The 23,535-nt window shown below is 34.9% G+C and overlaps 1 protein-coding gene across 2 annotated transcripts in view; it reads right to left on the bottom strand.

Annotated features, from left to right (window-relative positions):
- Positions 1-1,756: 1,756 nt before the first annotated feature.
- The window catches only part of LOC150103546 (uncharacterized), a 37,882-nt gene continuing 16,103 nt past the window's right edge, over positions 1,757-23,535 (bottom strand). For both annotated transcript variants that reach the window (XM_090397799.1, XM_090397800.1), the window contains exons 5-11: positions 8,332-8,430; positions 3,902-4,000; positions 3,565-3,660; positions 3,120-3,212; positions 2,856-2,948; positions 2,629-2,724; positions 1,757-2,410 (exon numbers count right to left, since the gene is read on the bottom strand). In XM_090397799.1, the coding sequence (XP_090253925.1) occupies positions 2,094-2,410; positions 2,629-2,724; positions 2,856-2,948; positions 3,120-3,212; positions 3,565-3,660; positions 3,902-4,000; positions 8,332-8,430 (893 nt within the window). In that variant the 3' untranslated portion in view covers positions 1,757-2,093. The remainder of the gene's footprint in view (positions 2,411-2,628; positions 2,725-2,855; positions 2,949-3,119; positions 3,213-3,564; positions 3,661-3,901; positions 4,001-8,331; positions 8,431-23,535) is intronic.

The following is a 23,535-nucleotide window of genomic DNA, read 5'->3' as shown; positions in this document are numbered from 1 at the left end:
TTTTGTATCGATATGTCTACTCACAGTATACCTCTTTTAAAACTTTCTCATAGTTTATTTCTCAAAATTTTGTCAAATGCTTTTATATAATCAATGAAAGCTATGTATGTTTCAATATTGTATTCTCTATGTTTTCTATAATTATTTTTAAAATAAAAGCCGAGTCGATACACGATCTTCCTTTATGGAATCCGTTGTTTTTCCCCCAGCTGTGATTCTATACAGGATATTAATTTGTTTGTTAACATCTTTGCATAGATTTTGTATCCTATATTGAGGAGGCTGATACCACGACAGTTTTTGCAATCTGGTTTTTGTCCTTTTTTGTAAATTGGGATCACTCGAGCTCTACCCCAGCTTTTTTAGGGATTTTCCCTCTTTGTATATTTCATTTATAATTTTCAGAAATCTGATATTAAATTCTTTACCTGCAAATTTAATAAGTTCTGTGTTTATATTATCTTCTCTTGGTGACTTGCCTTTTCTTTGTTTGAGGTTTAAACTAATATTTATATGTACATAAACGTGATTATGTACTGTGAGTCATTTTCACGAGTTCGGGAATATACGACAGAGTTTCTTCCCAAGATTTGTTTAAAACTAGAAACAGTTTCACTGTATGTCATAACTAGACCAGTCTTCAGTTTATCGGGCATGAATCACTAATCCCATAATGGTTTGCTATTCGTGTTACACTTCCTTTTAAAGTGATTCTAATAATTCTAAGGTAATATGTTAATTCAAATAAATATATAAAATGCGTACATTTTAAAGCTAATCGAGCAGAAGGACGTATAATATTAGACATATGGGCACACTGACTGACCAACAAATATCCGACAAGTGCACATTGCACATTAAGAATTTTATCTCTTCTTTTTTTTTTTTCTGGTATTTTCAGCCAACCATCTTAAATCACACTCTCGCCCATTACAGTGTAAAAGGCACAATAAAGTACATCAATCATACCTCCATGACAAGTTTTACACAGAGCGAATGGAACTTCATGGTTTGAAATAGTAAATGTGGTATACAAAGACAATTTTTTTCACAAATCGTATATCTCGCTGACACACTATAAATACAGCTTTTATCGTTTACCAGTAAAACATCTTGCGAACCACTAGGATTTGACTTCAAAGAAAAACACACTGAATAACTCACTCCGGGAATGTGTTTAAATGTCTTTTGGACGTAGATGACATGGCGTGATAAGAATACCACCTTACTTATTCGAGGCATAAAAGTGGTTTGAAAAAATGTCCCATTATGAAGTAAAAATATCTGAAAATAAATAAATAAAGGTACTATTGGTTTATTACATTTCGATTATGGGAGTCATAGGGTAATTATTCAGTGGATTATTCTTTATAAAAAAAAAAAAAAACAGGTCGCCCGCGCAAGCTCACACATACAAACGAACAGCTTATTTGAAACGAAGTGAACAGGTGAATAAAAAGTGTAACTAACCGTGTATAATCCATCCTCTCTCCTTCTCTATTTGATAAACAATACCCGTAGTGGTAAACTTGTTTACAGAGTGATAAACTCCACATTTGGTAAACGAATGGCTAATTCCTATGTCACAATTCTGTATCATGTGAAATACTATTTGAAACAGGTTGGACACCTAATCTATCAAAAAAGGAATTAGGCTGTCTCTTCGTCAAGAAGGTTTACTACATAATATCTATTTACAGAAATATGTAAAAGGAAAATAGATAGAAGAAGGAAATATATCACAGCAACTCATGAATGAAGAAATTTGAATCGAGATTTATTTTCGACATAGCTGATACAAGAAAGTCATTGCAGATGGTACTAAATTAATTACTACTTATTTAAATCTTTTCAAAATATAAATAATTCTCGACATTACAATTTCATGTAGAGTTTTATATTTAGATCCAGGAACAGAATACATTCACTTTAAGGATTTCTTTTATTTTAATGTTCGCATCCTAAATTTCAGACTTAATAATCCAAAACTGATTGTTACAATTACTGTGCTTGAATTTCATTAAATCTCAGTTGGTGCCTAGTATAATGCAAGAATTATGAGTATTTCAACGTATTAATAAACACTTCTTCCATTACGATTTGGTGGCTGTATTTACTGGAACATTAGAAGGATGTTGTTGTTGTAGAGGACCAGCGGAACCCTGGGCTTGCTGTACTCCTGCAGATGGAACGTTCGATACAACATAGCCGGAAGAAATGTTAGGATAAAGAGATGAAGGAGCACCATGATGGATTGTTGGAAATGATTGTGGTCCAACCGTACCTATTTCTGCACCTGGAGTTCGCGTGGTTCGACGACAGTAGACAATTAATAAATTCACCATCGCAATTAAAATAATAATTCCGGTAACAATTCCAATAATTGGTCCCAATGAGAGAGAGTTATCGCCTAGGAAGAAATAATATCAGAAAATTATCACACAAACATTACTTAACAAGAGAAAAATGAATAAATGATAAATGGTACTGTGTTATAAGGATACTGTAGCGAAAATAATGGTTTATTTCTATCTGTATCCATTCTTTCCATGGCAATGTAAGGTCATATAACACGGTGTGAAAATTATGAAACAAACCCAAATAGCAAAAGAGAAAATGAAGTCGTACTTATCTGGCACCACGATCCATAGTAACCCGATTGACATATGCAGTCGCCGTCAGGGTTACACCAACCTCCATTGACGCAAGTTGGACTGCATTTCTCTGTAACAAATATACAGGTTCAGTGAGAGGTTGTGAATAAAAGAAAAATGAATAAATAATAAATGATAGTGTGTTATAAGCGTGAGAACATTATGGAAAAAAAAACTCAAATAGTAAAAACGAAGTCATACTCAGCTGGCACCGCGATCCATAGTAACCATATCGACATGCACATTCGCCGTTACTGTTACACCATCCATTGATACACGTTGGAGTGCATTCCTCTATAACAAATATATAGGTTCAGTGAGAGGTTGCGAAAGGATCACTACGTGTAGAAAAACTAAAAGGAACGTGATGTGTCATCTATGACGTTTCTGTACAGTAAAATATCAGGAAATGTAACAATTTAAAATTAACAGAATTCATGTGGTGATGGAGAAAACAGTACGTACTTGTCTGGCACCATTCTCCAGAAAATCTAAATGGACATATGCATTTTCCACTATTACACCAGCCGCCATTGATACAACTTGGAGAACAATCGTCTGAAAATATAAAGAAAATTATGGAAAATAAGTGATGTCATATATCACTGTTGTGATATATATCTTAGAGTTTTCTTATTCGGCTTTGAAATAATGTGGGATTAAATATCCCCTTAATTTAAATAATTTTTACATCGCCGAAGTGAAGCCTTTTGGCTCTTTATTTCATTGATGTGATGTATCTCTTATCTTCTACGACACAAGGCTACGGTAAGATCACGATCAAACAGTGAGTTATATTATCGTTACGTGTGAAGTGTCCTCTATTACATTTCTATTCAGTAAACTATCATAAAATATAACAATTTAAATTTAATAGAGTTCATAGGGTAATGGAGGAAACAGCACGTACTTATCTGACACCAGTCTCCAGAAAATCCCCATAGACATTTGCAATTACCATTTCTGTCACAAAAACCTCCATTGATACAACGTGGAATACAATCTTCTGAAAAAAATAAAGAAAGTTTTGTAAAAAAGTGATCTCATTTATCTGTCTCTTAGGAGATAACATTACAGTAAGATCACAAGCAAATAGAGAAAGACACAAAGATGAAAATAACCCTAATTTATCTGACATCATGACCGAAATTCCGATGATTACTGCAGTTGTTACCATCATCATCATCATCACCACACCCTCCTTCATTGATTTAAGCTGTCGAACGCGAAATAGCAAATTAACTTACTTTTCTGGCACCGGTATCCAGTAAATCCAGCTGGACATATGCAATTGCCATTATTTTCATCACACCAACCTCCATTGATACAACGTGGATTGCATTTTTCTGAAACAAAAACAAATATTAAAAGAAAGTTGAATTCTCAGCAAAATGAAGAACACTATGGAAAAAGCAAAACTGTTACAGTATTAATTTTTATATATGTGAAAACAAATATCAGAGATGTTTGTTTGTCAAATATATATATTGCAGAGAAAGCGCTTCTTTGCAACAAGAAATATACTCAATGTAAGATTATAAAAATCCTCAAGTCGAACATACTACATTGTGCAAAATAGTATTTTGTAAACTAGAACACTCACTTAACCAACCTTTTATGTGGTAGACTTTCCTTCGCGTTCATGATGGCGGTGGGGTTTACCAGTAAATGACAGTTCTGTACTTACAGCAGCTTTATGTTCCATATTTTCTAGACTACCATCCTGACTGGGTTACAACACCGCACAGTTTTGTACAGTGAGACTCATTTCATCATATGAAGATTGAAAGGATTCTCTGTATTTATAAGACTATTTACGACTAGAAAGGAAAGGATAAAACTAGAAAGGAAATGATCCTGGATGGTTCGCTCAGGATCAATCAGTTAATGGGTTCAACAAGGGTGCAGTGTGTCTGTTTCCCATGATTCAGAGAAGATGGACAAGGCTTGACACAACTTTGATGTAGAGCCTAAGCTATTCATGACTCTTTCTTCCAGTTCAAAAGTGATTTAATGCCTTCGATAGTTGGAACTTAGTGTGGAATGTAAACTCACATTAAATATCCCAAATTCATCCTCTCATTCATTGCAAGGCTCAAACATATGCAGAAACGTTGAGACATTAGATGTCACAAAACCAAGAAGCAAAACAAAAGAAAAAAAAAACGTTATTGCTCAATGCATTTGTAAGCAGTCTATTTTTCCTCATCATACATTCACTAGATGTTCAATCAAGAGAACATTTCCCTAATCATTTGCAGGAAAGATTCAAACTCTGATAGTTTTCAAAGTTCTGTTCTGGCATCCAATCGATTTCTAAATGTTGTCTTTTCACTAACTAGTGTTGAAAATCCAGATTCTTAGGGTTAAAATCTTTGGCATAAGGCTTTTCCATTATTTACTGAAACACATTTTTGACGTCCAAAATATCATAAGTCAATACTATTAAATAATGTACTGCATGGCTGTTTTCAGATCATGGAAGACATTTTATTCACAATAACAGTCATTTAAAAATAAAATATAAATATATTATAAATCAATAGTTATTCTGAAGAAAACTGCAATGAAACTTTCCCTTAGATCTTTAGCTACAAAAGATTTTAATAGTAACGATGACATTGGAAAGAGTTCAAATCCCGTGTCTGTTCTATGTCCATCACTGTAAAGAACTAATTATTAATCTAACTTACGCACGTAACTATGCAAATAAAATAACTATGAATATCAATATTAGCATTTAATTCATGGTGTATAAATTTGGCATAATGCGTCATCATAATATATTACAGCAGCGTCTGCAGTTCACTTGGTAACCATGATGGCCTTCAGAGGAAGGTCATGGATTCGATTATATAAGGATTTTTCAAATGGAATTATTCAGTCTCATACGGTGGCGGCAGGGATTTTGTTCCAGAAATGCTCGCTTTCATCTCGCATACAAGTCATCATACTGACCTCAGAATGCAATTGACGGTAGAGAGTGACCAGACTATCGTGATATTAAATGCATTCCTATTAAAGCAACCATTTTGACCGTAACAAGCCATTTAGCCTAACGCACAAACTCATAGTCATAGATCAAATGAGTTGGCTTGAAAATATATAACCAATGTTTCAATTGGAAGATGAGATACGCTCACCATTTAGTATCACATATGTAATGAAATAAATGTATGCAATATGGGTATCACGTAATTTAAATATGTAATCACAATATATAATCATAATTTTAATGAAAAAAATACTATTGCACATGTATGTATGTAATTTATTTAAAAATAAAAAACAATTATTAAGAAAAAAACTTTATTATTATTATTATACGACTAGGACTACATAGAATCCCTTCAAATTACATCCAAACACACTCAACTAACTTAAGTCAAGTTACACTAAAAGTGTGAATTAAAATCTTTGAAACGGGGCACATACCTGAAACACTAAAGACTGCATTAATCACTCCCATATATAAACATGGAAAAATAACATAAGTAATTACAGACCCATCGAAACATTGCCTGTATTCAACCAAACCATGGAGCGCATTGTGTATTGCAAACTCTCCACGTACATAGAATAATTCCAGATCATCCCAAAAACACAATATGGTTTTCAAAAAATAAAGGAACAGCAACACTCCTGGAAATTTTCACAGACCTATTAAACGCTGCGTTACATAAAAACCGAACAGTATTAGTCGCTTTTAGTGATCTAACAAAAGCGTTTGACACACAAACACACACAACTTTGTTGAAAAAAGTAATACATATTGGAATCTGAGGTCCTCTACTCCAGTGGCTTAAAGTATACATGAAAAACAAAGCAGATCACACTTATACCATCGACAGCAAAGAGAAGAGGTACTGGTAACCTGGGGAATGCTACTAGGAGCTGTTCTGTCTCCCATTCTCTTTAGCATGTACACACACGATGTTAGCCTGCTTCTGTTAAAAGTAATATCTTCCAAAACGCAGAGGACACGGCCGTAGTTTCCATTCACAACGTCGCAAGCTTGCACAAATATGCAACGCGAGATCAATCTGATTTCCAAATGGCTAACTGAAAACAGCATATATATATGCTGTTTTCAGTTACGTATTACAACCCTGTAAATATAAAACTAATGATATCCAAAAACCCTCAAACCCTACCCATAGAAAATAATATCTCACTATCCAAGATCCATCTTCCTATACAAAAAACGCGAATCCTAGAACGTAACCATAACACAGGCGAAAACCATACGTTATCTCGGACTTCACTTTGATGCTGATAAAAGATGGAATATCCATACAAACTACCTACACAACAAACTCAGGATAATAGCAAACCAACTATACCGATTAAAAGACACTGCCCCGACACACACAAAAATATAAACCATAATCCATAATATAATATATAAATCATAATCTGTACTAATCTATAAACCATTACGTGAAAACATTTTAAAATACGCAATTATATCAGTAGTATACCAGGCACTTCTGACAAGATCAAGATAAGATAAGGAATCGTGACGTGATAGGTTGTTCAGATGATGACGTCATGAGTTTGGAATGTGAGGAATTTTTCTGGGGTTCATCTGTGTGTGTGTGACGTCACGTTGTTTGTTTTGTTCGCGTATGGAGTTATGGGTGATGATTAGAGATAAGGATTCGTCTCATGATTGGTTGGGCACTTTGAACAAGATCAAGATAAGATAAAGAATTGTGTCGTCGATGTGGTTGTTATCAGATGAAGATAAGTGACGTAATTTGTTAGTTCTAAATAAGTGACGTTATTGTTTTGAATAGAAAAGAAAGATATATTAGTGGATAAGGATTCGTGGGATATAGTGTCCCACCAATCACGCCACGAATCCTTAACTTGATCTTGATGTTGTCAGAAGTGCCTGGTATACTACTTACATCATACACATTCTGGTGGACTACAAACTTAATAGATTACAATCGTTACAAAATAAAATGATAAATCTGACATCCTGGTAATGAACAGAACAGCCCACAAACATACTTTCAGCAATTACAAAACACAAAATATTTAAGGTGAAAAGGTGAAACCCCTGTGACACTGCACAATCACTAAAATTTTACTTCAATCAAATTACAGATTAAGCAGAATAACATACGAGAAAAAAAAGACTAAAGTCAACAAAGTACATGACGCATAACAACAATAATTACTACAGAAAAGCCACAAGACGCATCTACTCAACAAATTGCAATTCGCTGAAAGAAACCTAGAGAGTTACAGAGAGCTGATGCCTGTGCTATTTGTTTAACATAGCGGCACAGAAAATTACAAAGCAATTACTTACAAAAAACTATTATGAATTTCTCTCAAACACCAATAAAATGAAACAAAGAAGCTACCTCTGTCTCTGATCATCTCCTTTTATAAACTATCTTTAATAATTCAACCTTAAGCTTGCGAAACGTCGGTGTGTGTAAATTTAATATGTAAATTAACTGTGTTAGTAAATTCCAGAAAATTCGATAAATTACATAATTCTCATTGGCAACCATTACAGGGTATATGTATGATATTCTTGTATTTTGGACTGTTGCTTCACGTATTTCGTGAAACTTCCTGACAAAATAAGATAATCTTATATCCTAATATTAAAGAAGCAGAATTTAATCGGAATGGTAAAAGATGAAATAGTACTTACTTTTCTCGCACTGCGACCCATAATAGCCATCTGGACATATACACGTGTCATTCGAGTCACACCAACCCCAATTCAAGCAAGGGGTAGTACAGTTGAAGACTGCAAAAAAGAAAATATTATCAAATTATACGAAGATATACGAAAGGGACATTAAATGTTCTTTTCGTATATCTTGTGAGTTATAGTCACACTAGAAGAATTTAAAATAGACTGAAAGTAATAAAACTGAGTTGGTTATGGAGAAAACTCTCTTTCATATCTTATACAGCTAGCTAGCTAATCATTACAAAATGATGCAGGGTTATATATATATATATATATATATATATATATATAAAGAAACACTCCTAAAACTAAAACCAAAGACCACTCCAGGAATAGCAAAATAAGACTCACAGACCTTATAACACATTTTGGACAAATAAATCCAATACTTTTGAAACTCGTGAACATAATATTCGACATATGCATTATTCCACAACAACTAAAAACTGCAGTAATTACTCCAATATACAAACACGGCAAAAGAAATGGTACTCAGAACTACAGACCAATAGCTACACTACCAGTCATATCAAAAATGCTGGAAAAAATAACACACACCAGACTACAGAACTATTTCCAGAAGTACAACATCATCTCATAAAACCAATACGACTTTCAGAAAACAAAAAGCACCATTACTTTATTAAAAGACATCGCTGACACAATAAACAAAGCTCTCGACAAAAACAAATACGCCGTACTTATACTGCTGGACCTAACCAAAGAATCTGAGACACTTGAATATAACATACTACTCACCAAACTATACTCAATAGGTATAAGAGGAACACTGCATACATGGTTCAAGAACTACCTCTCAAACAGAACACAAGTAACAAAAATAGGTACATGTCACAGTCAGAGTATACAAGTAAATCACGGTGTACCTCAAGGTGCCATATTATCACCCACTCTATTCAACGTATACATTAACGATGTTCATAACATATCCATAAGAAGTCAAATATTTCAATACGCAGATGACACTGCACTACTAGCAATCCACACAGACATTAACACAGCTCTCTGCAAAGCACAACAAGACCTAAACGAAATCACAACATACTTCCACCAAAACGCAATTCTAATCAACGGCACCAAAACACAGATGTTGATAATACACAACCCAAGAATCATACGCCCTGCATCACTATCGATACATTGTCACACATACCGCTGCATTAACAACAAAAATACCTGCCAATGTTGCGAAATCAAACCTGTAACACACGCAAAATACCTCGGTCTCTATACAGATTCCCACCATAAATGGACAAAACATATAGAATACCTACACACCAAACTCCAGATCATCGCAGCAAAACTCTTCCAAGGTAAAGACATTATTCCACCCAACATAAAGAAACTCCTATCACGGTATCTGCGAATCCCTACTAAGATACGGAATAACAGTCTATGGAAATACATCAAACAGCCACCTAACAAAATTAGAAACACTACACAGGAAAATCGTGTCAGAAGTGATCTGGACACCTTACACGCAACAACCAATATCCGATAAGTACATGGCGGCGATACACAGAATTCTGAGCATTAAAAACCTGAAACACTACATGACATTAACAAGGAATTACTTCAACATCACCTATCGAAACAACAGAGACACATATTGTATAACACAACCTACAACAACTCTCTACATCCCCACACCCTTCAACCTCATACAGTTCTTTTGTGAGATCAGATACCCACGCAACTCAACAACCTACCAAGAAAGTTAAAACACGTAGATAACCACAGACCATTAAAAAACGAACTCTGGAAAATATACCAACAAAGTTAAGAAACCATTAACACTAATATACACATCACAAATCACTAGCATCCAATTCCTACATCCCATACATAAACAGTAGCAACAACACAAATAGTGCAGGCTAAATCCCACTCTCTTCACAAAAGCTAACCCAAGCTTCGAAGTAGGTGGGATTAACTTGTCTCACTCATCTACAAGTAATCCTTATAAGCAAATGCAGAAATTTGTAAGTATAATCTCTCTTTCTGAAACTTAAAAAAAAATAATTAAAAATAAAATAAAAAAATAAAAATTATACAAAAAATTCTGTATAACCTTCATTGTTAATATTAGAAGAACATGTGTTGTAAATACATAATACAAAGGCAAAAAAGTATTATTAAAAATTTTAATTGAAATCCAACGTATGAATTGCAGCACTTAGTGCTGAACTCTGTAAAATTATAGGGTGCGGTGTCATGCAAGATGTTTATTGTATGTATAAATATTTTAGCAATCAATAAAAAATAATAATAATAATAGAGGACGCTTTAGCAGCGAGCGGTCGCAAGCACGCTATTTCGATGCTCCCATATTTTAAGCTGCAAAGCAGGTTTTTTCTTGTGAATTAAAATTTAAAGTATATCAGTGAATTCCGTTCTTCAAGACGAACATATTGATGTAAAAATTGTATCTGTTAAGTAATAAGTAAATTATAAGTACTCAAAATTCGAAGTAAACGTTGGTCAATGTTTACTTCGAATGCGAAAAGAGAAGAAAGGAAGTCCCCATATTAGAAATTACAGCAAGATCGTCAAACAAGAAATATGAAGTGCTACAAATGCCAAGAAGACTTAATGGGGGAAGAAAACCACATAACATGTAGGAAATGCCAGAGAATCATGCATTTTATATGTTCGGGATTGTCTGAGGCCACTTGGTAGAGAAAATCAAACAAGAATCGTGACGAGTGAAAGTGTCCCCATTGTCGCCTTCGACCTCAAGCGGAAAACAGCTAATGCGGAAAACAGCTAATGCAGAAAACAACCGAAGGCAGTAAACAGCTATCAACAGCAGAGGAAACGGAAACCCAGGTGAGCCAACTTTAAATGCATTACTTGAAAATAGACTACAAAACCTAAAAGACTGTTTAATCAATTTTGTTGGAGAACTATTTCAAAAACGTACCGCATAAATTACAGAAAAATTCAACCAATATGAGGAATTTATTAAATTTAATAATAACTCGGTAGGAGATGTATTACAGACAGTTAGAGAAATCAAAAACTGTGTTAAAGAACTACGTTCTTTTAAAGTTCTGTGTTAAAGAGACAACGGAACTACGACAAGAACTAAACTCTTTAAAGCAACAGTACGAACTTTCAAACCAACAGCAGTACAAAAATGATCTGCTCATTGATGGTCTCCCAGAAACTGCTATGGAACATTTAAAAGACACTATAATACAACTAATCCAAAAAATTGGCTCCCCCATTGAATCAATAAAATCCGTAGAAGACCTCTACAGGCTGCCACATTGAAAGGAATATTGGCAACTCGTAAAGAAGGAACAGCACACCAACCAACATGAATGCAGACCATCAAGCAGATATAATCACCCCGGAACATGATAATTGCCACATTCTGAAATCAATAACAGAATGGAAACAAGTGACTATCCCCAAAGAAGGACTATCTATTCTCCACATCAACATCAGAAGCATTCAAAAATACTGACTGACCCAGCAAGCTTATTTGAAAGAAGATATAGACCACATAGACATTTTAATACTGTCTTAAGTATCTACAACAAACGAAGAGGCATCCACCTACCAAATGCCACACTTCCAACAACACAAACACTGCAGACAAACAAAACGAGGCGGTGGTATAATAATATTTACCAAACATAAACTAGAAGTAACAGAAATAAACTATAAATTAGAATACGTAGAAAACATATCCATCGAAATTAAAAACATCAAACAAGAAAACTCCCTGATATTAAACGCAATATACAGACCACCCAACTTAAGCACCACAAAAAATTCCTAGAAGAACTAAACAAATGGCTTTCAACCACGGAAGTAGGAGCCCCAGAATAGTTGATAATAATAGGAAACATGAATATAAACATTAGGAACATAAATAACAACACAGAACAATACCTAGACCTCTTATCGGCATATAACATAACCGCATCCATACAGTCGTATACACGAGAAGAGACAGTCGGAAATATAACAACCTCATCCTGCATTGATCATATAAATATAAGGGCTCCCTCCAAACAGCCACACAGTAGCCGTCATAACATGCAAACTGGCAGACCATTATTTCACAGTATTACAGTTATACACTGGACCAGAACCCATAAAATTCACTGAGACTACAAAACAGTATTATAGCATTCTAAACGAAACAATAGAAAACGATGAATTCAGAAAAACAGACTGGATGCAGATAGCATCTTTAGACTCTGTTGAAGCTGTGTATAATAATCTTAAACTTACATTTAAAAAAATATTATTATTATTATTATTATTATTATTATTATTATTATTATTATTATTATTATTATTATTATTATTATTATTATTATTATTATTGGGAAAGGAAAAAAAAATTAGTTCTCATCCAAGATGTATCATATGTAACGAAATGCATGTAATGTACGTATCACAAGAAAACCAATGTATGTATTATATGTAAACCAATGTACGTAATGTAAATATCACATGTAAACAAATGTAAATTAATGTATCATATGTAAACAAATGAATGTAATGTATATAATAACTGTAACAAATGTATGCAATGTAAAAAAAAAAAAAAATTCTCTTAAAAGTAAATCATGAGTTTACACCTTATGTTTGTGAAAATAAGGACACATAATATTCAGATTGCATATGTGTAAATACTGTTGTATAATCACACCTTTTCAAACTTGAAAAAAAAATAGTAAACCACAACATGTAATATTATACAACTTATGTAACTCTGAACAATATAATTGTAAATTATTATTATGATTGTTATATATAAAAAAAAAAACTGTTGTCATCATTACAATTTAAATCTCATTATATGTAGCACAAATTGCTGAGCCGTGTAAAATAATATACTGAATAGATGATCATTGTACATATGTAAATATTTGAAAGAACAATTAAAAATAATTATAAAAAAATAAAAAAATAAAAATAAAATATTAAAAAAATATTATTATTATTATTAATTACGGGCAACTCCAGGGATTCATTAGACTCATCGAGAGAGGCCCCAAATCATATTCATCACAGCTATTCTACATTCATACAGTATCTATCATACCTCGCCTTAACCTCATTCACTGTCACAGCATCCACCACAGACTCTGGGAGCGCATTCCACTCATTCACTACTCTACAAGTAAAGAACCCAGCTCTAACACCTTTACTAATCACACTTTTACCGAGTTTCCATGGATGTCCCCTAGTCCTCCCACAACCAGCCCTGTTCTCAAAAATATCTTCTGAATTAATTTTAGAAACCCTTCAGTAATTTGAATGTCTCAATCATATCTCCCCTCCTCCGCCTATCAACCAATTTTTGCAACCCACAAATCCTCAACCTGTTCTCATAAGGTTCATTCCACAGACCTGCTATCATCTTGGTCACTCGCCTCTGGATCCTCTCCACCTCCTCCCCATCAAGAAGAAACCTAGGTGACCAAATCTTGGCACAGTAGTCGAGATGAGGTCTTATCAAGGCTCGATACAGAGGAACAATAACCTGCTTGTCTCTGCTTTTCAACGTATTCTTCAGCAACCAAGTGATTTGATGAGCTGATTTGGCCACTTTTGCAACGTGCCCCCTACACTTCAACTCCTTATCCACCAACACTCCTAAATCTCGTGCCTCATCAATTTCCTGGAGTACAGTTCCACCAATGTAGTAATCTGCTGCTAATCTTTTCACTCCAAAATGCATAATCTTGCATTTTGCCACATTAAATTGACATCCATTCACCTTAGCCCAGACCTCCAATCTATCCAAATCATCTTGCAAAATTTTGACCTCATCTGCATTCACTATTGCCCTACCCAACTTTGCATCATCCGCAAACAAATGAACTGTTCCTCTCAGATCCTTTCCTATATCATTAAAGAACAAATTAAACAGCAGTGGTCCAAGAACAGATCCTTATGGCACACCACTAGTCACAGGTCGTCTTGTGGATTTTACTTCTGAATAAACCACTCTCTGATACTCTCTGTCAACCACCCTCCTATCCATCTCACCAACCCTATATCCATCCCCATATGCTGCAATTTACTGATTAGAATTCCATGTGGTATCCTGTCAAATGCCTTAGCAAGGTCCAGTAGAATCACTGTAAACCCATTACCCTTATCCAGTTTAGCCGTCACTGTATTATAATACGTGAGCAAATTACTGAGGCATGACCTACCCTTCACAAAACCATGCTGTCCCCGATACAGTATCCCATTTTCTTCTATCCAATCTTGTATTTTCCTCTTGACTATTTTCTCCAAGACCTTGATAATGATTCCCGTTATGCTGATTGGCCGGTAATTTTCAACAGCAGCCTTGGAACCACCTTTATGCAGCGGAACTATTTTCCCCTCTTTCCACCCCCTTGGGACTGGCCCCGACCCGAGGCTCAAATTAAACAAAATGGTCAAGGGCACTGACAATTCTTTAGCCGCTTCACGTACGACACAAGCTGGTATACCATCCAATTCCACAGATGTATTGACATTGAGGTTCTGTAATAGACTAGTTACCTCTACTTCTTTCATCACAATTCCAGTATAAGCTGTTGGTTCTTCCATTCCTGCAATGTCACCACCTGGATGATATACTCTTGCAAAGTGCTCGCTCAGTAATTCCACTATATCGACTGATTCGGTTACCTCCCTACCCTCAGCATTTTAAGATCATTCTACCATGAACATTTTTCCTTTTACTTGCAACATATTGAAAAAACTGTTTGGGATTCTCTTCAGCCTGCATGGCCAATTTTCTTTCGTAATCCGCTTTTGCTTTTCTTACCACCCTTGTTACCATCCTGGCCTGAGCTTTATGCTGTTCCTGCGCCTGCTGGTCACCTTTCTCCTTAAATTCCCTCCACAATTGTTTCTTTTTTTGCAGCTCAAGCTTAATAGTGTTATTCATCCATTTAACCCCTACTTGATTTATTATTCAGACTCTTGGTATACAGTCAACCATTGCCTCCTGCAAACACCTCTTAACAACCTCCCATGCACTATCAACATCCAGCCCTTGCTGTTTTACATGCCATGGCACTGAACCAAGCACACACCTAAGCTTGTCATGCTTACCAGCCTTGTAATTCCACATGTACCCTGTATTAATTGTAAATTCCACTCCTTTAGCCACCTCCCAAGTCATGACCTTATGGTCACTCTCACCAATTGGTGGCAACATGGTCATATTCGTTACAGCCACATTCTCCGTTGCAATTACTAGATCAAGCACTCTCTTTCCCCTAGTATTTTCCACTACATGCTGCCGCAGATAGTTGCCCCTTAATAACTGCATAAAATCCAATTCCTTCCTCCCATGTGCCCTCTCCTCTTTCCAGTCAATGTTACCATAATTGAAATCACCCATAATAATTACCCTTATTCCACTCATTTCTTCTATTTGCCTGTGCATACTATCCCCACCATCGATTCCATCACCTGGTCTATAGCAGCACCCAATTGTATATTTTGTTCTGCTAGATTCTATCTCACACCAAACAGCCTCAAATGTGCTCTTTTCTCTATCCTGCAGTTCAACTTCTATACTCCTTGGCTGCAACTCATCAGCTATCATCAATAACACTCCTCCCCCCTTTTTATCCACCCTGTCACTCCTGAACACGCTATACCCGTCGCATTCAATCCCACTAGCTTTATCATCTTCTGTCACCCATGTTTCATTAATACCAACAACCTGTGGTCTGAAAGTGCCAAGCAAGGCCAAAAACTCTTCCTTCTTGTTCCTAATACTCCTGGCATTAGTGCACATGAATTGCAGAAGCCCATTTATCCCATCCCTACTTTGATGCCTTATACTAACTATCCCATTCTGATTTATTATCCTTCGTACTCGCTCGGGCATAATATACTCATTCATACACTCAACTGCCTCCCTAAAGTCAGCATATCCACTCCCCCCTCCTCTTAATAAATTTAGTTTCCCTGAGTCTGTACATCCACTTCCACATCATTCATCAACACTTTTTGAAGCCTCCGTACACCAACTCCATTCAAGTGTAACCCATCCATCTTATATAAGTCCTTTCGCCCATCGAACTCATTCCACACATCCACTAATTCCACACCACTTTCCATGCATAATCCACGCATAAAGTCATTGGCAATTATGGCCCTCCTTCTAAACACTTTACTGTCATACTGCGGTAAAATACTCACTGTCCTAACTCTCTCACTCTTCTCTTTTGCTACCTCAAGTAATTCCTTCACATCCTCTATCATTTCCATTTTGTCCTCTTTCAAATCATTTGTTCATGCCACGATTATCCATTTATTGTTCTTTGGTACACAGACTATTTGAGGGAAAAATCAGTGAAGTCCTGGTTCTATTATTCCTTAGACGGCCTATGTAATGTGTTCGTAAACCATTCTAAAATTGGTTCAAATTCATTGGAGAAATGATTCTCAAGTTCAGAAATAGAGTAAATAATATCTTGTTCTGGAACGAAAGCAAGCGAAGTGATCATTTTTGAATTTAAAGCGAATTGCTCATCAGAATTGTATCTGGTTAAAAGACTGCATGAAGCTAAATGCATACGAAGATTTTGTACGAGATGAAAAAAAGGAACCATTTATGTTAGCTTGTGTAAATACTATACATAGCGCTTGATGAATGGCAATTTCAAAATCCACATTTATATTTTCAGGATCTAGTAATGGCCACATTTGGCGTATCATATAAAATAATTTTGTGTATGTTTCAAGAGTCTTATTAGGTAATAAACAATATAAAACAGGGAAAACAGGACTCCTTCCTTTCTAGCCAAAATAACAAAAAATTGAGCAAAACGAGGGGGAGAAAGTAAAAATGTGCCACCCACAAATAATTCATTCATGCTTTGGCTCCACACTGCATGGATTTCACGACCAAAAATTAATATTCTCATGAGGTCGACCTTTCTGATCCAGAATCAACCGATAAAAAACGTTCAAATTGTGATGGACTGAATTCATAATTTAAGTATCCTTCAGGAATAATTATTGTTTCCCTAGAATCAGGATTAATTGGGGCTTTTAAATTTTTACTTCTTCTTTGAATATCTCTGCACAGACTGCTGTGATTTGGAAACATTCCTTCTTCCGCAGAAGAAACATTTTGTAGAACTTGAGTTCTGATTTGTGATGGGTTGCTCACTGTCATATCCGCTATTTTTTGGCTGTTGTACTATCTTCTTGCGTTATTACTCTGGCCGCATTTCCAGAGCAGCTACATGTGTGTTCCTGTTTTTCAGAACTTAGTGATCCATCAACGACACTTGTCCAGATTCTACCTTTGCATCCTTTGTTTTTATTTTCACATCGCCAAAATTGAATTGAACCTTTCTTATCAATCTTGTCTTTACCATAAAGATACCCATTCCAAGCATTTTTCCTTGTCTCTTTGACTTAATATTCTTGAATTATCCATTTCTGAAGAATAGAAACAAGAAATATAAATATAAAAATAAAATGTAAAAAAAAGTTTTCACTATTGATATAATTAAGAATTTTTTCAGTGCTATTTGAAAAATAGTACTGAAAAAAATTCTTAATTATATCAATAGTGAAATATTTTTATACTTCTATATAATTGTACTTAGCAATTTGTTTCATTTGAGAGATAATCAAGAGTTTGAAATTTATTTAAATTAATTTAGATGTCACGTATAGAATTTAGTATACGATTAAGATTATAAATTTTGAATACATACTTTTTATTTACTGAAACTTGTTCTTTGCACGTAGTAACTGTAACGTTGACATAAATATTGGAAACGATGTAATAAACAAACAAACAACTAGTCTTACTGTTTAATAGAAGTCAAAATATCTTGTGAATGCGTATTAAACTAAATAACTGCACACAAAACGCCCAAATGATAAATTGCCAAACAAGACACCTTACACAGTGAAGCTCAGAAATATTTCTTCAGATAATAAAAATAAACTTAATAATAAGCGAGGTTTTTCAAATTTTATGTTTGTACCGTAATTCTATGGGAAATTTCAATATAACTTCAATACAATTCGTAATTCTACACAATAAAAATAAAATGCAAGATTTTTCAATTTTTTTTGTTTATACCGTTCTTTTAACTAATTTTTGCCTGGTAATAGATCAACAGAATAGAATTGCATATTTCATCTTTTATTCCGTCGCCCAATTGTCCGTCGCCCACTTGGCTATCGCCCAGTTGTCCGTCGCCCAGTTGACTGTGCCCCGTTGAAGTCTTACAAGCACGTACCAACAAACAGTAAAATGAACACCCTTGCGACCAGTATAGAAACATTACGTGAAACACCGCCATCTGTTATCTACCTCAGATAAGCTCTGCTAAGCTTCGAGGAAGAAAACAGAAATGCCATCCAAAGAAAGAATATAATAGATTATACAGAAAAAAAAAAAAAATATATATATATATATATATTATTATTATTATTATTATTTCAAAATATTATTAACTTGTAAGTATCTGTTATTCGCAATTGTAATGTATTATAATTATTGCTGTATCTACGTATGTAATTTATCTGAGATATAATAAAATGTTTAAACGTGAAAAAAAAAATATATATATATATATTATTGTTATTATTGTATGTATGTATGTATGTATGTAATTTTTCTGAGATATAATAAAATATAAAAAAAATATATGTAAGTTAATGTATATGGATATATACAGAATATACTTGTATACAAAAAAAATATTACTATCATTAAAAAAAATATACGTTAGCAGTGCGTGTAAATAACTGTATGCAGATTTGTGTGCAAGTATGTATTGTAAATATTATATGTGAATAATAATAAAGTTATTATTTTTTTTTTAAAAATTATTATTATTTTTATTATTATTGTTATTTGCATTTAATAAAATACATAACAAAGCATTAACAAAAATAAAAATACGCTCTCAAGTTAAACGGAATCCATGGATTCTGTTTAATCCATCATATTAATAGACATACAAAGAAAAGATGCCCTATGGAAACAACTTAAGAAGTCTTCTAACAATACCGTTTTAGAAGCTGAATAAAAGAAAAGGAATCTCTTAACAACACAGATTAGAACGGCAAGAAGAAACCATTATAGAGATAAATTAAAATCAGCTCAGAACGACACAAAGGAAACCTGGCACCTGATTATTGAAATGTTGGACAATGCACACAGAACCACAGCCTCAAAAACAATAAAACACAGCTTTGCTTGCGACCACAAATCCCTCAAACAGTTGGTAAACAGTATTAATCAGCACTTCGTGAACTCTGTCCAAAAACTGGAGTAAAGAATCAATCCTCCACAAAAAGAAACATTCTCCACTAGGTCCACTAGCAACCAAGTCGATGTAGTTTCCCACAGTAACAAAAGAACTATCACTTGTAATTCAACAAATCAACCCTAACAAAGGACCGGGGATAGACGGAATCAGACCAAAAGACATCACGAAACTTTCAACCAACCTACTTCCAGTTATACAAACACTGTTAAATAAAATTTTCGAAACCGGACACATACCTGAAACACTAAGGACTGCATTAACCACACCCATACATAAATATGGAAAATGAAACATTACAAGTAATTACAGACACACTGCCACATTGTCTGTAATCAACCAAACCATCTATGGCATCTGCATTGCGAACTCTCGACTTACTTTGAAAAATTCCAAATCATCCCCAAAACACGATATGGTTCTCAAAAAAATAAAGGACAGCAACACTCCTCGAAGATTTCACAGACCTATTAAACGCTGCATTGTATAAAAACAGAATAGCATTAGTGGATCTAACGAAAGCATTTGCCACACTAACACACAAAACCATGTTAACGAAACTAAGGAATATCGGAATCGGAGGTGGTCTACTCCAACGGTTTAAAGGATACATGAAAAACAGAAAGCACATCACACATATAGGATGAACGTTTAGCAAAGCGGTACCTGTAACCTGTGGAGTACCACGAGGAGTTGTCATATCCCTCATTCTATTTAACATATACACACACGACATAAGCCATCTTCCCCTGAAAAGTAAAATCATCCAGTACACAGACGACACGGCCATAGTATCCATTTACAACAACGCAAATATCGCTTACACAAATATGCAACACGACATCAAACAAATCACTAACTGGTTAACCGAAAACGGCATATATATATAAACCCTGGAAAAACAAAGCTAATGACATTCAAAAAACCCCCAAACCCTACTCACAGAAACTAAATGTCTCACTATTCGACAACCATCCTCCTATACACAAAGTGCTGATCTTTTCTGCAGCTGAATACTGCTCACCCGTATGCCTAAACAGCGCCCATGTGTATTTGGTTGATGCTCAGCTTAACACCACTATGTGCCTCATTTCTGGAACTGTGAAATCAACTCGAACCTAGTGGCTACCAGTGCTAAGCAATATCCCACCTCCACAGATCCAACTTTCTACTACATAAATACAGCAAAATCATGGAAATTCAAAATGTTCCAATCGACGAAGACATCCAACGCTTAGAAATAAACAGTCTAAAGTCAAGACACCCTTCAATCTTAACAGCAAAACATCTTGCAGAGACAAGCTTCAACAGGAAGGAGAAGTGGAAAGAGTCCTGGTGTAGCACTTTAACAGGGGACTTCCATGAATTGGTTGACCCTATTAATAGCCTTAACTGAATCCGCACAAATCATGGCAGAAGTGCAGACCATCTTTGCAAATGGGACATAATTGCCTCACCCAGGTGCGACTGTGGATCACCCCTCCAGACAATTAATCATATTACAGCAGAATGTGCCCAACGTGCATACAATGGAAAGCTGTTGGACTTCATCCATGCTACACCAAGTGCAGTTAACTGGATAATCAACCTGGACATACAGTTGTAGCCTATTCTTTTATGACTGTAATGTTTTGTATCTCTTTTATGATTGTATTATGTCTTATTATTGTACATATATCTATTATTATGTTCATATATATTAAGGATTAATGCGATGTAACTTTTTTCATGTTTAAAATACATAACAAAGCATTAACAAAAATAAAAATATGTAATCAATTCGGCAGATAATAAAGTATTGTTATTTGACAAAAAAAAATTATTATTATTACAGGACTAGATATACATGGAATCCGTCCAAAATGCATTCAAAGACACTCAACTAACAGTGTGTAAAATGTCCAGTTATACTAAAACTGTTAAATAAAATCAAAATCTTCGAAATGGGGCACATACCTGAAACACTAAACACAGCATTAATCACTCCTATAGATAAACATGGAAAAAGAAACATAAGTAACTACAGAGCTATCTCCACATTGTCAGTAATCAAACAAATCATGGAGCGCTTTGTGTATCGCAAATTCTCCACATATGCTGAAAAATTTGACATCATCCCAAAAACACAATATGGTTTTCAAAAAACAAAGGAACAGTAACACTACTGGAAGATTTCACACAAACGCTGCGTTAGATAGAAATGGAATCGTAATTCCTTGAACTTCATCAATCACACCGCCATGTAGTGCTTCATCAAAGATTGTGATTTGGACTTCAACATTTTCTGTGTCCATAGAAAATTATCACATCCATATTCACATCCATAGCCTGTTAGTCTCTGAAAATGGCATCTTTAGTTCAAAAGACTTACATTTTGGTGTACAAATCCTAGTACCTTATAAATCTCAATTCCGTGTAATTCCAGAGCGTTGTTCTCACATTTGGGAAACTCATCAAAATCTTCTTAAGAATACTCAGTACTTCCGGAAATTGGCAATTAGCTTAATAACTCACCCACACATTTTCTACAGTAGCATTGTCATAGGTCCGCGCGGTTAGCCAAGTGGTTACGCCCAGAGCAATCATATGCCTGGGAAAGGAGTGTCCTACGTTCGATTCTCGCTGACATGAGGATCTTTTTCAGACATAGCCAAGTTAGCCGGTCTTGGGTGTGGACAGCAGAGTTTTTCTCCCCAGTTTACATGGGATTTTTCCTCCGGCAAAGCAGGAAAATTGGTCTTAAGAACACAACGCTTTACAGAGATTTGCACATGATTGAGCGTGGGGGGGGTAACAACCCGTACCTCGTGGCGAGTTATGAAGGCCAACCATGGGAGGTCAAGACCCTGCATGGGGCTGTCGTGCCGAGGAAGAAGAAAAAAAGAAGCATTGTCATTTCTTTTTTAGCTATTTTCATGAGAGTTGCTTCACTTAAGTCGTTTGTTCTGTGGATCAATTCCTTTCTTCTAATCATGTATAAGCACAAAAAAGGCATTCTTCAATATCCGCACACAGCTCAACTCCAAACTTATCGAACCAACTTTTATTTTATTTTTTTTATTTCAGCTACTTCTTTGTTCTTTGGAACAGCGTTCCTCAGACCGTTTTACAGCCTGAGCTATTTAATAAATACATTGGCAGTGTCTATTTTACTCCATCACCCCGTTTTCCCACATGACACTGTTGCATTATAGGTCTTGTGTGTGGGAAGTCAATAAAAAAGAAAAAGATTTGAAAATAAATTGCACACACTCCACCAGTTAAGAGCTTCATGTCGTTTTCGGTGGTCCAATTCTAGGACCATCTTTTAAACATTTGAATTTTTTGTTCTCTGGATAAATCCTTATATGATTCCATATGGAGTTCACAACATTTCTTTTGTTGAGAATTTTAACATGACACATAACTTAGGAAAGTTCATGTAAAAAGAAATTTAAGGTAAATAAGTTTATCTCGCTCCCTGCATCCAATATGTGTCTGTACTATTTATGAGTCCATCTTAACTGAAAATGAAAAACACAAGTCTCCAAGAAAGACAAAACAATTTTATGTGAAACACACGACTTGTTTAGTTCCACGGTAGGTTCCTTGCAGATTTTTATTAAAATTCAGTCTGTGCATAGAAAATCATATTTATAAACAGAATTCCATATTGACATAAAGCTAAGAAAAGGGTAATAAAACGTTTCTTAGAGTGAGTTGATCGCATTAAAATAATGTAGTTCTCAAAGTCCTCTCACTCAAATTTCTGTTTTCAATAATCTCTGTGATTTGACACGGGATTTCTACAGGTAATTTCATTTTTAAATCGTAGAGATTGCTCTTGTTCATGTTGTACAGAATACAATGAACT

The sequence above is a fragment of the Typopeltis vanoorti genome, chromosome 9 (genome assembly GCF_054136105.1).
Source record: "Typopeltis vanoorti isolate ZY-2024b chromosome 9, IOZ_Tvanoo_1.0, whole genome shotgun sequence".
NCBI classification, from domain to species: domain Eukaryota; kingdom Metazoa; phylum Arthropoda; class Arachnida; order Uropygi; family Thelyphonidae; genus Typopeltis; species Typopeltis vanoorti.
Note: the sequence above shows the minus strand (reverse complement) of the source record. Positions and strands in the feature narration are given on the sequence as shown.